At 32.3% G+C, this 16,223-nt stretch overlaps 1 protein-coding gene across 1 annotated transcript; it reads right to left on the bottom strand.

Annotated features, from left to right (window-relative positions):
- Positions 1-1,085: 1,085 nt before the first annotated feature.
- LOC133197775 (E3 ubiquitin-protein ligase ZNRF2-like) lies at positions 1,086-16,060 on the bottom strand. Its single transcript, XM_061333982.1, has 4 exons — positions 15,569-16,060; positions 9,308-9,403; positions 5,501-5,606; positions 1,086-4,720 (listed from the first exon to the last, which is right to left on the bottom strand). The coding sequence occupies exons 1-4, from the start codon at positions 15,879-15,881 to the stop codon at positions 4,663-4,665; spliced, it is 573 nt and encodes a 190-aa protein (XP_061189966.1). The 5' UTR covers positions 15,882-16,060; the 3' UTR covers positions 1,086-4,662.
- Between the last annotated feature and the right edge of the window lie 163 nt (positions 16,061-16,223).

The following is a 16,223-nucleotide window of genomic DNA, read 5'->3' as shown; positions in this document are numbered from 1 at the left end:
CTTCTCAAGAACCACTGTGCTTGGAAATATGAAACTTATATGGAAGCATCCTCAGGTAGTGTAGCTTCAAGTCTGTTCAAATCATGAGCCCCAGGGGTAGGTTGGGGCTACAATGGGGGATCAAAGTTTTACATAGGACAAATCTTCAAAAATCTTCTCAAGAACAGCAAAGCCATGATTGGTCATTTTTATATGGAAGCATCCTCAGGCAGTGTAGATTCAAGTTTGTTCAAATCATGACCCCCTTGGGGTAGGGTGGAGCCACAATGGGCAATCAAAGTTTTACATAGGAATACATAGGAAAAAATCTTTAAATTAAATCTTCTTCTCAAGAACAGCAAAGCCATGATTGGTCATATTCATATGGAAGCATCCTCAGGTAGTGTAGATTCAAGTTTGTTCAAATCATGACCCCCCTGGGGTAGGGTGGGGCCACAATGGGCTATAAGTTTTACATAGGAAAAAAATCTGTAAAAATCTTCCCAAGAACAGCAAAACCATAATTAGTTAAATTTAAACTGAAGCATCCTCAGGTAATTAAAAAGCATCCCTATGAAGTATAGATTCAAATTGGTTTAAATCAACACCCCCTCGAACCACTTTTATATCAAAACTTTTCAAGACTGATTTCTGCTTTTTCATAGCCAGAGTGCTCAGGTGAACGATGTGGCCCCTGGGCCTCTTGCTATTCAAATGCCAGCAAATCTCTCAGTAAAATACATCATATCAAAGGAAGTCTTATGAATTATTATGACCTGGTTTTACATTTCAGAGAAGGGGAAACACTGTCCGATTCCCAGGGGGTGGGGGTCATCATAAGTTGCTGACCTTAGCAAAGGGAATGTGATCAGCAGTAACTGTTGTTGAGGGCAACATTTTAATGTTAATGGATTGCACAATCTGTATGAAGCTGATTCAGCAAATTAATTTATATAAGTGTTATCAATTATTAATATTTTCATCACTAGAAGTGATTCTAAATATATTTAAAAGCCTGCTTCAGGGAAATCTTGAGAGAGAAAAAGTACCATTGTCATTGCATACCATAGATTGTGAAGAGAAATATAGACAATGGAAGAAAAAGGTATAAAATGATAATTTATTTACAAATAAAACACAAACATGAAAAATTTACAAAATGATCTGCATATATTGCAAAAACATAACAGAAAAAAACAAACAAAAAAAAATAGACTTATCTGAGTGATGACTGATCTTTTCAGAAATGACAATACAACTTTTCAAACAGATTATTGAATAGCAATCAAAACATATGTGGTTAGTATGTTTAATTTGATTTTTTTAATATAGCTAATTATGTTGCTGAGGAATGATCCTCAAAAAGTATCGGGGGAAAAAAGTGAAAGACTTGTAAAGAGATACTGTGATTTGTGAACGTACTGCTCTCCATCATTGGAAATACTGATAATGACAAATTCCTTTCATTAGCAAAGAAACCCAACGTTGTCAATCAGAGCTTTCCATTCCACTGATGGAAATTCTCAGGTTCCGGGGTCATAAAGCTTAGATGAGCTCTTTTTTGATCTCAGTCTCACTTTTCCACTATTAGTTCCTTTGGTAAAACTGAGATCAAAAGTGAGCTCGTCTAAGTTTTATGGCCCCGGAGCCAGGTGTTCCTGTTGTTTTACATTTACAACAGTAAACTGTTCCCTGCATTTCTAAATGAACAATATTTACTACCAAAACAAAAAAAAAAGTCATAGGGTTAAAAACTACAAAATGAGTAATATTGATTTCCACATGAAACAATCTTTTTAATAAAAAAAAATAAATAAAGCACAACAATAAAATCTGCATTATAAATCAAAGTTTCGTGACCATTCTAACTGACATAAGGCAACACAATTCCCAAAAATAAATACAGTGTATGCATATTTTGTTGCTTTATAACACATTTGCAACACATAAATCAACCCTATTACATGTAATATTCACAAAAAAAGTTGACATTTCTGTTCAAATTCCTTGAAAAAATTTACAATTGTTATCACAAAATTTGTGCTTTTCTGACACTGTTCATGAAATGAAGGTTGAAAAAAGGCACTGCCTATAAACCAGTTAATTTCATAATCATTATCCAAGTCAGTTCTAGGAAAAATTAAATGCTATTCTATTATTTTACTTTAATGACACCAAAGCAATACTAGTCAATTGTTTTAATGTTTTAATTCATATGCATTTGTATAATTCTATACGAGATCAACTCTTAGACTAACATTTTGACCAGAAAAAATAACATGAGAATGGTCTTCAAATCATGAAAATGACAGTTTCAACCAGTTTACCTTCTATTGTGAATTTTCATCAGTACACTCTTCAAAGATGAAAAAGCAAAATACAATTTATGCAATGTTTTAAATAAATACTATTGTAAATTCCTATTTGTTTTATATCATGTATTCAGCCCTAGAAGAATTTATTGGTGTCCAATATCAGCGTAAAAAATACGAAGTACATAGTGCTACACACATACTGCAAATCAGCATTTCTGTTTTTCCCCTCAAAACTTCACAATTCTCTCTCAACATTACATAGAATGTATGCATTTGATGAAAAAAAAATTCATTACTTTAATTGACAAATCAATAATTCAATAAACTCTTGGATTTTACAGCAATCTTATATTCTTTAAAAAATCTTGCCATCCCATCTTTGCAGCCTAGTGGTGTGTGTGTGTTCATGAAAGAGATCCAAGAAATATATGTTCAAATGGCACATATTCAATCTAAGTCAGATGAAGATGCAAATTATTTTGATTGTTTTTTTGACTGAAGGTTCATTTTCCCAAATTTTCATGTACTGATGAAAAGGCAATGGGTTGTCAACTAGGAATTGCTTTCCTTATCAGTTTAAAAAAATCATCAAAATTTCTGTTTAAAGCAATTTACCATTTCTAGGTCTAGATGTAAGTTTTTTGGTCCTTTTATTATTACCATAGTTTAGTACTATGTGTTTACTTACTGACAAAAACAGATCTATCCTGTCACTGATGAGAAAATAACATATTATACATAAGATCTGGGATTTTTTTTTTTCAAAAGAATACCTATTCCATTCAAATGACATCCAAACAGAACCTAAATATATTGATAGAATTAAATATAAGTATATATATGTGTAAAGCATTTGCACTGCATGAGCAAGAGGATATATACCCCTGTCAAATCTAAAACAAAAGCAGTTTTATTTTCCTCATAAACTACATGTATTCTATATATAGTTGCCTACAAGTCAGATTTGGGAGTTCAATTTTGGACAAAAACTCAATGTCAGATTTACAAGTGAGTCCTACAAACACTGGTATTTTTCTGAAAGAGGAAATATGGTAATTTTGTAAAAAAACAAAAAAAAAAACAAAAACAAAACCAATGATAATCATTTATACAGGTCAAAACTTAATCTTAATAAGATTCTTTAATGCGTGCATGAAAGGAAGACTTAAGGTTATCCATATGCAAAAATTATGATGCCATACCCAAAAACGTTACTTTAAAACAAGTAAATACAACAGAATATTGATTTGCAATTGACAAAAGATTCTGATAATCAACTGTTCTGACTTATAAGCGGGTACGTCAATGCCAAATTCCTCAAAAAATAGTCCAAAAAAATACAACTGACTTAGAGGTGAACTGATTTATAGGCAAGTATATAGAGTACATTTTCAATAACACTGTCCAAGACAATTTTATTATACTGATACCGGTACTTCAAAATAATTATAGGTATTATTTTTTCATCTAAATGCACAGAGACCTATTCATTAAAATATCTAATTAATCTACACTTACGGTAATCTTAACTTGCATCTATAGTTTTGGTTTTTCTCTCACCACAGTGTTTATATGTGCCACCACACTTCATTCATAAATACATCTTTTTTCTAGTATATTTCATAAGATGTGAATTGTAGCCTGACAATATAGCTACCTTTCATTGGTGTAAAACTTGATTTGAAAATTCATGTGAAACCAAAAATTAGTTCTGTAACAAATAATCTCGATACCAGACCTAAATCAGCCATGAACCTTTGAAAAAATTAAGCAAATACCATTATAACATGGAGGACAATGTAATCTCATAATGATACAATACATATGGTTCCATCATCATTTATTTTCATTAAGTGAAATATAGATTATATATATACATTTACCAATCTAATATAGATTTATGTTTACAAAAACAAAAGCTGAAATATGACATGAGTTGTGAATATCGCAAATTATGGGAAACGTTCAAATATATCTATGATATGCAGTTGCAGCGGACACATCCTTAAACTAGTTCCCGACCTGAATCCTGAAGGATGTTAGATGCAAAACTATGACTTGTGTCGTGATACATACACATGCACCAGCACTAACTGTTTCACTAAAGGTTAAATACACATGCTCAACAGGAAATGAGGGGTTTCCTTTGTCGCGATTTTCAAATTACTAGGCCGCATTTTAATGACCTAGCACCTAAAATCAACATACAGCATGAAGATTACAGTCACTAGAGTAAATGAAGTTTGCAATGAAAGCCCATATTTATCAGTATGTTTTGCTAGACATGGTCACTCTGGCCCAAGAAGTGATACCTATCTCTGTCGACCTGTGCTTCTTAAGTTATAATACCGGTAGTTAGACCTTCCCATCAATCAGAAGGGTGTTCTGGACAAGAACGGTTTTTCTCGAACCACTTGTCAATACATCTGAAAATAAGAAGATTCTATCAACATTCTATACAGAGTTATAGCTATCTTATAAGGTAAATAGGAAATTTCAATAACTGATGCTGGTTAAAATGATTGAGTTCAAGATCTACAGTACTATAATGAAAAATGCCTACAGATTTCTCAAATTTGAGAAATGAATTTCTTAAATTATATTGCTTTATAACCAAAGCTTGGTAAAATAATGTGTATCAGGACATTCTTTTTTTTTTGGGGGGGGGGGGGGTTAAACATGACAATAAAATATTTTAAACTGTCATTTTCAATGAAAAATGAAGAGAACCAGCTACAATTACGGGTGTTTTTTTTCCATATTAGACAAGTGCAATGTGTCCAGATTGCCTTACAATCTCTCAGAAATGATAATTTATGTGTTCTTGACCTCTTCTTTAAAGCTTTAATTAATTATGACATCATAATGGATCTAGCATCTCAAAAGATAGTGTAAACTCATTTCCTAGACCTTGACCCTTTAAGTAAATCATGCATAAATAAGATTATTTTTAAGTTTATAAATGTTATATTGACCTTCTACAATCAGGTACTCTTTTAATCCAATTAATTTCCTGCTTGACATTACAATTAATGAGGGATATACCAAAATCTTTTTTTAATCAGAAATGTAATTCTAATGCACTAAAATAAAATCCATGAAAAAGTAATTAGTTTAACTGATACAGGAAATATTTAATTAATTTTATCAGCTTATTAAAAAAACTTTTTTATTGCTATTATTTTGATATTCTATTTATACCTTACCCTTTATGGTAAACACACAAACAGGGCAATCGGGCGATGGTGTCCCCCTTCTCCAGTTCCTCAAAACATATCACACATTCCCCTTTGTCTTCTACTAAGACATCCTCTAAAAAACAATTTCAAAATCATGTCAAGCACTGATGTCATTGTTTTCATGAAATGTGTACATCTACCGTATATAGACTTTTTTTTATGTACAGAGAAGCCTCGTTAATATAGATGCCAATAATCAGGACATTTCACCTTCCAGCTGAAATGTTCCAAGTATGTTTTAGTAATGTGGATGCTTCAATAATTCGGACAATTTGCTCAGGAACATGAATGTCCTGATTAACAAGGCTTGACTGTAATTGAGAAGAAGATAAATGAGTGAGATTATAACTTTATGATGAATTCATGATTAGAACAAATTACGATAATGTTTATCTGTTTGTGAAAAATAAATAAAATCCAAGTGATGGTATTAATCATATTTTGACCTATCTATGACCTCTGCACATAGCTTTCATGAAGCCTGTGATTAAATATACAGTGAAACTTGTCTAATCTGGGTGTTGTGTAATCCAAAATCTTGTACAATACGTTGTAAACTTTAAGTCCCTTGCAGTAAATTCAATTAGAAGATATAAAACAGATCACCAACACTTCAATTCAATTGTTTAAAATGTTGTCTAATCCGGAATGTTGTCTAATCCGGCCAATTTCTTTGGAACTAATGGTGCCCAGATTGGACAAGTTTTACTGTATCATTTTCTCTCAAAAATTAAGACAATGTCCCTTGGGCCATTTGACTAGGAAGTACATGTACATAATAAAAACAGTTGACTAAACGATTACTGTTTTCTATGGTCACCAGTCTGTAGCCAAAAAAAATTCAAATTATGCGATGCATATACCTGTATAATGTCATCATACATATTCTGGACTTTGACCCTTTGAACCCCAAACATGTACATGTGTAAGTACTCCCTCCCCCCAGCATCAGAGTGGAGCTGATCGATCCACTATAACAAGTACATTAAAATAAGAAACTGACACTAAGTCACACAAAATTCTTAAGTTTGATCTTATCAAGTTATCTTTGCCTTCTGACCATGACCTTTGATCAAGTGCAAATCGATAAGCTAGGCGACTCCTTTTTATGTTTTACCATACTCTACAAGATGCTCTACCTATGTATTAGATTTAATATAGCCACTGACATTAAAAATTACTCAAGTCACTGCAGTTATTGCATCACATGACAGTATCAACAAAGGGACTGACATGGTGATTACAGTATTTTTCTGTGGACCAGCTTATTCACTTCATGGAACCTTTTTCTAGCATATCCTGAAATGTTGAGCCAAAAATTTAAACAAGTGACACGAGACAAGAAAGTTATTGGTTTATTATTGTTAATACATTTATCTGCTTGTGAGGGATAGAACACCCTGACTTTAGGTTTTCATTGTAGCCTAGTGTTTTTGAATAGGCTTCTTCAATTTTTAAAAAAAATATTTTTCCTTCTCTTTTATAATTATTATCTTTATTGTCAGAATTATAAATTTATAAGGAATTTAAATAAATTTAGGAAACTTCCATCCAGGTAATAAATCTGTTCATAAAAAATGATAATTAAATCATGCAATTATGAATAAATTTTATACATAGCTAGAGTAGCTCATTTCATAATTATATGAAGCAGTTATGTAACACAAATCTTTAACAAAAATCTGTAAATCTCCCATTTCAATTTCCCCTCCCCCTTTCAAGCCCCCCTCCTCCCTCAAAAATCTACCGGGGTATTCATTTGGTAAAAATTATTAAAAACAATTGTAGCCAATCAAGAGATTTCAGTGGTAGGAGTAAAATATACAGAGCTTTAATAGGTAAAGGAAACAGAGTTTAACATGCGTAATTCAGGACAAAATGATTTATCTCAGGCCGCTTCGAACACCCTTCTGTAAGTATAAAAAAGCAGCTTATTGTGAATCACTTAAGGGTAATACATGCACTCGTGGCTAATTAATTCTTTAGGTGTCTGACATTGAATGAATACACCTATATCTGAAATTACGTTTAAAAAAAAAAATATGTCAAAATCTAGGACAGTTAGTACATGTGTACAAAGTTTTATAACCTGAACATTAAGAAACTGATAAATTGTTCTACCAAAATTTAAAAATATAATAATTTGGTATAAATACTGAAAGTTCTACAAACATCATTAATTAATAAATTTATAAGATTATTTAATACCCACATACTGTACAACCAAGACCCTCACACAAAATAGATCTGTACATTTTTTTCTGTATAAAAAAAATGTATGTCAGTTACACCATTATATCAAGTATTTATACCAAATAGATTCCTTCCTGTTAAGATAAAAAAAATCCAGACTTCCTTACAAAGAATATAATGAAACTTTTATGTATATTCATCATGTTTGCAGTGGACCAATTCCAAGAAATGCTTGTAAGCTCTTAGACTGTTGCCACTAACATATAAAATATTGAGAACAGTCAGGTCTGTTTATTGATCAAACGAGGAGCTGCAAATCATCCTAAGTCTAAGTTTACAGACAACTTTATAACAGTTTCTCTTACAAACAATCTCAAACAAATCTTGGAACAAATATTAAACAAGTTCATTCTTAACAATCTTAAAATTTTATTTCTAAGGGCCAAAAGAAAAAAATAAATATAAAATTAAATAAATAAAAATCATACGTTCCTTAAAAAAGCAAAGACTGCGAGTGAAATGAATCTCCTCAAAGGACAAAGGACCTAGTTAATATTTTGCGACCTTCTTGATCTTAAGTAAGAATTTTGCCTTTTCACTCCATATAATCTGAACTTAGGAAATGTCAAAGTGTGTTTGCTTAAGCAAAATTACAAGCTTCTTTATGACCAACTTAACAATCTGCTTTTTGGTAAGAGTTTTCAAATAGACCTAATAGTAAAATGAAACACTTTTGATCAAAGAAGAGTCAACGAGTCATAATGCTTACCTGAAATGGCTAACAATAACTTTTCAGTATATATATGGACAACTAATACTCAAGTCAGGAAATCAAAATTCAGTACAGAACTGACACCTAAACACAAGCCTGAGGGGTTGGGTATACTTTCACGTAAATTCAATAATTTGAAGTCTAAGAAAAATAGCCTTTTAAATAATGATGAGCTTTAAAACATTCAAATGTTACCTATTTTAAAAACATTTCATAACTTTCGTTTTTTTTTTTTCCATTTCACAGCAATTCAAAGATTTTCAGCAAGTTCAAAAGTCTTGCAATAGGACGTATGTTCAAAGGTGAATCTCACATCATTTTCCTGTACTTAAAAAAAAAATGTGTCTCACAACTGATGCTATCAGTTTGAAACTATATGCCGATTCCAGTTTTTTTGTGAAACAATGCAGATAATGCCCCCCGATGAGATAATCAATGGTATCAGTATTCAAACAGTTCTATGTACTTGAGCTTTCATGAGTGTAAGTACTAACTGACATTTACAAGTAGGATGTATCGGCTTGAATACCATGCCAGCCTTGCGAACAAGACCTACAGGTTGTGGAGCAATGTATTTCTTCATAGTTTGTGAACAACCAAAATTAGTGCTACGTGTACATATGTGTAGTTTACCAGTATGTTTGTGATTTGAACAAAACATACATGTCAGGGTGAATCAAGATGAATCTTTCAACGGTAAAAAGCATTGATGATATAATGTATGATACATGTATCAACAAGTGAAGAACTGGGTATATATATACACTAAGGTTAATCCTTAAAGACATGAAATATAGTACGACATTTACCGTTATAACTGATTCTAGGTTTGGTCAAGCATATCACTAGGTGACACTCAATTTCTTCAGGAGGTATAAACTTGGCACAGACTGGACATTTAATGCCTGTAAATAAAAAAAGAAGATTATGTATATTCAAGTTTATGCACATGTAATACTTATAAAAACTAAGGTGGTTGGTGGAAGAAGGTTAAAATACTTTTGTGTCTAAATACTAAGTAGCACATGTACTTTTAGCTTAATCCAACAGTGGCATAGTTTCATGTTTTGCTTGCATGCTCAAGCAAGCACATCATTTGCCAAAAAATAAATAAATAATAAAAAAATATAAAATAATAATGATAATACTTGAAAACAACAGTAATGAATGTATTTAAGTATAAAGTTGATTATATATTAAATATGTTAATCTTATCTTAATCTTTAATCTGGATCTATTTGTGCCCAGTTTCTTAGTAAATGTACATATGTTCTCAACATAATCTGTAAATGATGAAGCAATTTTCTTCTCAAATTCCCCCCAGTAAATTCACTGAGCAGCAAAAGGTGTTAGAACAGCCATCCATAAGATTTTTTAAACATTGATTTTTACTTATAGTTAAATTTTGGGGTCAAATATGTGAAGACATTTTAAAAAAAAGTGTATTTTTATTTAGAAATTAAATACTAGATTTCTTTTTTTTTTTTTTCATTATATCCTTTCATGACTTATGTATCTAAAATTTATCCACAGTGACTATGTGAGTCAAAATAACAAATGTCCCAAATTATTTTTGAATTTCTGTGACCTTTTGAATTTCTCAACTTTTGTAAAATTCATTGTGGAAACTTTTTACATTGGACCTAAATTTGGCAATTTAGTTTATATAAACTTCTAAACTATGATAGCCCCCATTATTTTAAAGTTAAAAGAATTCAAATTTTAAATTTGCTCTCTGCTATAAATAAAGCCATCTTGTACACCTTATTGTAAAGAGAACAATAGACCCTGGGCCATATTGCTCACCTGGGCACTTTGGCTATAGAAAAGCAGAAATCAGTTCAGTATTGAAAAATATATGTGGTCCCCCATCCTGGGAGGGGCAGGGGAGGGGGTCACATGTTCATTAAATTTTCAAAAATGAAACAGACATTTCTTAAAATATCATTTTGGAGCATTTATTGAGATGAAATGTAAAACACAGTTGGTCACTTAATCAAATCCTAAAATACTACAAGGATGTTTAATGTACATTTGATATCATATCGCATTTGCATTCTCCGCCCCCAAAAAATCTATTTGTAAATCCTGTATATCTTCTTACATATATAATTTACGTTTGGCTTATGTACAATTTACCTCTAAGCAGTGATAATCTGAGACTTAAATATTTTTTTTTTCAAGATGTCAATGGCCAACAGCATTATGAACACCATACGAGTGAAAGCATGACACCAATTATGAACATCATTTGACAGTTATACAAGCTGTGCTGACCATTTATGATGTACTTCACACTGAAATTGTGTTCATGTTAGGTGTGCTGCATTTCACCCAAAATTAGAATTAAAATTTAACAAATGTATATATACATGTATTATACAAAACTTTTCTTATTTTCTTTTTTTTTAATGGGGGGTGGGGGGGGGGAGGGATAAATAATCATGAAAGTCATATAAGACATTATTTTTCCAATTAAAATGAATGTTTTTATCAATATGTATCCTGCTTATGTCATTTTTTTTTCACCCAATGTTATGATATGTATCCATACTGCATTGTCCATAAATAAGACAAGCCACATTCATCCAAAATACTTTCAAAATACAAGTATTACACATGTATTTAGAGAACAAGATGGGTTCCATATCATAGATACATGTACTAATTTGGGGGTGGACGAGTGCGTAGCACTAGTCTCCACCCCCAAATTTGTATCTATGATACAGAACCTGTCGAGTTCTCTAAATGATTTGTGACACAATCAATCACCCAAGAAAAAGCACGGCACCCACTTTATAGCAGTGCAGCATCCAAACTTCCACCGGAGTTCATTTGTTCCCTCTGTAGATGAGGCCTCTACGGGGAATATGCATCTGCAGTATATAATTATATTTCCACAGACAACATAAGATTCAGTCAGATTAGTTTTGACAACGGAGTAGACGTAATTGATAAGGTGGACCATTTAACCTTGTTGTAGATGGAGCTTGATCCTAATTAATTTCAGGGGTCTTAAAATCTTCGTTTAATCAGAAACACAGGTGATACAGACAGTTCTTCGATGGACTTTTGATGTCAGGGATTTTTATTTTCTTATTGAAAATGAAGTGAAAGAGATGTGCAGCAGTTGTCAGCGATAAAGGATTTAAGATGAAATTCAAAATAAAAAAAAACAAAACGCTGAAATGAATGAGTTTGCACAAGAAGAGTGGAAAATGGGAGGGGGGGGGGGGGGGTTGTTACGAAATTCACCTAATGTATGCTGCATCTGTGAACCCACTGGCTTTACTATTTTGAAGGGGACCCAACAAAAAGCAGGGAAAGCAAACAGGTTTTCGGGAATTTATCCAACATAGGATGTTTTCCATAACTGCGAATTTTCCTTTTCGTTTGGATCGAAATAACGTGTAGATTCTGTGCGGAATAATCTTTTAAAAGTGATTGAGAAATTTTGACATTCTACTTTGATAGGGAAATATTTCTCCAAAATTTATAATAAGAAATTTACTATTTGTACGTGCTTTTGATAAATTGAATCAGATTTATTTTTAGACCATGCTGTATTTTAGATACAGAGTAGTTGGCTAATACAAGACAGTATATAGGGCTAATACAGAACGGCAAGTAGCTCCGCCCACTGTATTCTCGTTCTGTATTGCTAAAACAGAACAGCAATCTTCAAAGAAAAACACCGCTATCGTGTCACAATTGCTCCAGAGCAGGTTATGCAACCTTGTCCGTGCAATACATAGTGGGACCCAATTTTTCCATTCATGATTGTTTGAGAAAAATGAAGATTTTCCCAAAAGGAAATCATTTCACTTTTATATAATTATTAACCAGAAGTGGGAATCTACCATTTTCCCATTAACCATATTAAGGTTTGGTGATTTTAGTGTTCAAATCTGGAATGTATTTTGGTATTTCAATTAAAGAATTTTTTAATCCATATACTTCACAACTAGTTTGACGATTCTATCAAACATATCTACATCCAATTGCCAATCCAGAGGAAGATTGGGTTGCTTTTATTTTGATATATATCACTCTGTTCATAGCTTTAACTTGCAATCAGTTTACAAAATCCTGATTTGGAGAAATACAGTGTTCCATTGCATCAGTCAACGACAAAATACACATTATAATTTATAAATAAAACAATCAACAATAGATAGTCTGGAAGTGTGCATCTAAAGATGCATTATTCATGATGCAAGTTTACTCACAATAAGGCTTATAGTTAGTTGGGAATGAGTCTGCTCAAAAACTTAGACCTGTTCAATCATTTCAATCAACTGAAAAATGTAGGTTAAATGCAGCATCAGAAACATGTCTGATAGTGTGTGTCCATGCAAGTTGAGTCCATGTGGGTATTGTATTCACTTCGAAATGGACATTTAGCTCCAATAACTATAACCTAGTCATTCATACAGAAAGTGTATATCAGTCGCAGTATCAGAAGCAAGTCTGGTACTTTTGATTTATATCCTAGATCTATGCATCAACCAAGCAGGTTTGGTCCAGGCACGACTTACAGTTATTTGGGAATAGACCTTCTCGCAAATTTTTAACCAGGACGCTGACACCAAGGGTAATTAATGGCATAGGATATAAGCTTAGCTTTACTTTGTTGAGATGAGCCAAAAATGCAACAACTTGAAGGCATATATAAAGAGCATGCACACTGAAATTTCACAATCATTGATAACAGAATGTCAACTCTAAACTAAATGATGCATCAGCTGAGTTACTGTTTGAGAAAAACTATAAATGGGGCAGCTGACCAATGTTAATTTAAACTTTATAAAAAATCAATATTAGATTTCCAATACACTGAGGTGATTTCAAGAATGACAATCAATATGGAAGATTTCATTTTTTTCTTATCATGCTGTCAGAAAATGAATATGGATTTTTGCCTGTTATTTGAATTTGACTCAGGGTCTTTCATTCATTACAGGTTTACATAATATATACAGGAAAGTTAAATTTGCATAATGGTTTCAGAAAACAAGTCGTACCAATAGGGTACCCAGGTTCATACAAGTTTTCTAATGATCAAATAAGAGTATTACCTCAGATGAAGGAGACACTAATTGTCTAACAGCATTAAGTATTACGTTTTACGTTTTAAAAGCAAACATTTTCTGACATATTATCATTTAATTGGTCCTTGTAAACTAAGACGTAGATTGTCTGCAGTCTCTTTTCTGCTGTGTATTCCCAACAAAATCACTGTCTCTTTATAAGAAATGCTGATTTATAGAAGGACTTTGTTTCAGTATCGAATATCCTATAACTATACTGCAATTTGTACATTGTACATCTAACAACCTATAAATTGAAGATAAAATTCTTATGGCTCATCTTGCTTATCAATATCTTAATTAATACAATTAATGCATGACAAAATGAACAAAAATGATCAAAGTGAAACTTCTCTGATACTGCAAGTATATATGATAAATTTTAAATTGTCATTTTTGTATGTGTATTCAGTTCATTTGATTTGACATAAAAAATGGAATTCCTTTTAATTATGTCTTATATATCAAAATACAAGTCGAAATAGATTTATTTACGTGTGTATGTGTACCTTTTAAGCAAGGATGTTTACAGTTACACCATCATGCGGCATGAATTTCATGCCCATGTGTCATTTTATAATAAACTCTGTCCAGTACAATCTATTTAGCTATATAGCTTGAAATATCTATATAACAGCTTTATTACGCTATTCAGAATAGCTTGAATTTGCTATTTTATCCCACTTTTTTTTTTTAACATGTGATTTTTTTCAGCATGCATGTACAAAAAGTTGCACTTTGGTGCAGTGATAGTTTTCATGCAATCTTGAACTCTTCTGAAAACAATACATGTAAAAATGGCTCATCAAATTGTGCATCCTTGAGAGACTTTGAATTCAAAGTTCTAAAAGTTTTGGGGCTATATATATAAAGCAATTGCTTTGTGACCACAATGACACAGTTACTTCTTGAATGAAATTATAAAGGAGGTCAACAAGATAATTGACTGGTAATAACTCAGTACAATGTTATGCAATCATACTTATCCACACCTCAACGCACACAAGGTTGTGTACAGTTATCCAAGCAATGAAAATACATCTTTTGCTTAAAAGTATTTAAATCTGCAAAGTCAGAACTATCTTTGATTTGGGTTGCTTTTTTGATGGTAGCTTTTTTTTTGATTGCCCATAGAACATACATTAAATAGTTGAATACTTGACTTTTTGTTTATTTTTTACAAAAAATATTTTAGTGCAAAACTGAATGTAAATCAAGCTTAATAAAGCTATATAGCTAATTTAAGCTATATACCTAAATCAAGAGATTGACTCACAGACTCAGATGAATTGCTGTGCTGTTCAAGACCATGTATTATAAGTGTTGCAATACCCATTTGAAACAAATTGCATGTATCTTCATATGTAATTCTGTAATCAGTGATGTACCTACCTATAACTTAGTGTTCAATTAGTCTCTATGAAAAACATAAGACTGTAGACAGACCAATGCATACTACCTGGGGTCAAATGTGTATATCTTTAAACCTGATCGAAATGTCCAATGTTTTGTTTTTATGTTTTGTTAAACCAAAGAACACCAAAGAAACCCTTATTCTCATATCTAAGAAATATTGCTTCAAGTTTGTTAATGGTGAATGCAATCTATAAAGTTCGATCTGCACGACTGAATGTTCAGCATGAAGTATTTGAAAAAAAGAAATATTCAGCTGATTATAGTATGTACAGGGGTACATACAAAACTGTTAGCAAGCCCAGTGCATAAACTTCTTTGACATTCAACCAGAATGTGTTAGGGACTAACCAACTTTCATTTTCACATGCTCATAGGACCCAATTGAATTAACCAATTCTCGTCATTAAAGACCAAAATTGCGCAGTTTCCAGGAAGTCATATTATGTCAAAAGAAATTAATGTATTTCTGACATGTCCTTTGTCTCTTTTGCAAATTTTAGTATCAAGTAAAAAAATATACATTCATGTTTTTCTTGATCAAACTAATGAAAATAAGTATACTACCTTGGAGTGCAAAAAGGTGTAAAGGTAAAGATTGCGCAAAGTGTCTGCCAAATGAGGGGCCCTCCTCTGGGGTACTTGAATCTGAGTCTGGAGATCCTGCTCCTCGCCTCTCGCCATTGGCAGTGGCTCCACCTGGTATCACTAATCCAGTTGGGGTTGATGCACTAAAATGTCCTAGACTACGAGCTCGTAAACGAGTGTTAGTAGCCCCACTAGAACCCATGGCAACTTCTGCCCCCGAACCCCCGGGCACAGGACCACTTCCTGAAAAAGTCCGTGGTCTCTGAGCTGGCGTACTTTGTTTCGTGCCCATGACTAGCAGTTAAAGATGTCTAACAATACACTACAAAATGAACATCTCACATTTTGAAAAATCTCCATGTGTTCTGTCCCTTCATGCTTTGTTTTCATGTTAATCCTTGTTAACAATGTGGTCCGCCATGTTGGTATCTTCCTTATTTGCGTCATGGAACCAAACTAAATAGCGGTCATGTGACACAACAAAACATTTGAGATAATCGATAAACATTCTACCATAAACATAAAGAAACAATTGATATTAATTAAATGTTCCAGATTACATTTTTTTTTAAATAAAGAGAAAAATAAAAAGTTAAAATTAAATGATGTCGTACAATTAACGGAACAATGATCT

Source organism: Saccostrea echinata, unplaced genomic scaffold, assembly GCF_033153115.1.
Source record: "Saccostrea echinata isolate AGI-Se365-2 ecotype Australia unplaced genomic scaffold, CSIRO_AGI_Sech_v1 ptg000030l, whole genome shotgun sequence".
Lineage (NCBI taxonomy): Eukaryota > Metazoa > Mollusca > Bivalvia > Ostreida > Ostreidae > Saccostrea > Saccostrea echinata.
This window is presented reverse-complemented; position numbering and strand designations above follow the sequence as displayed.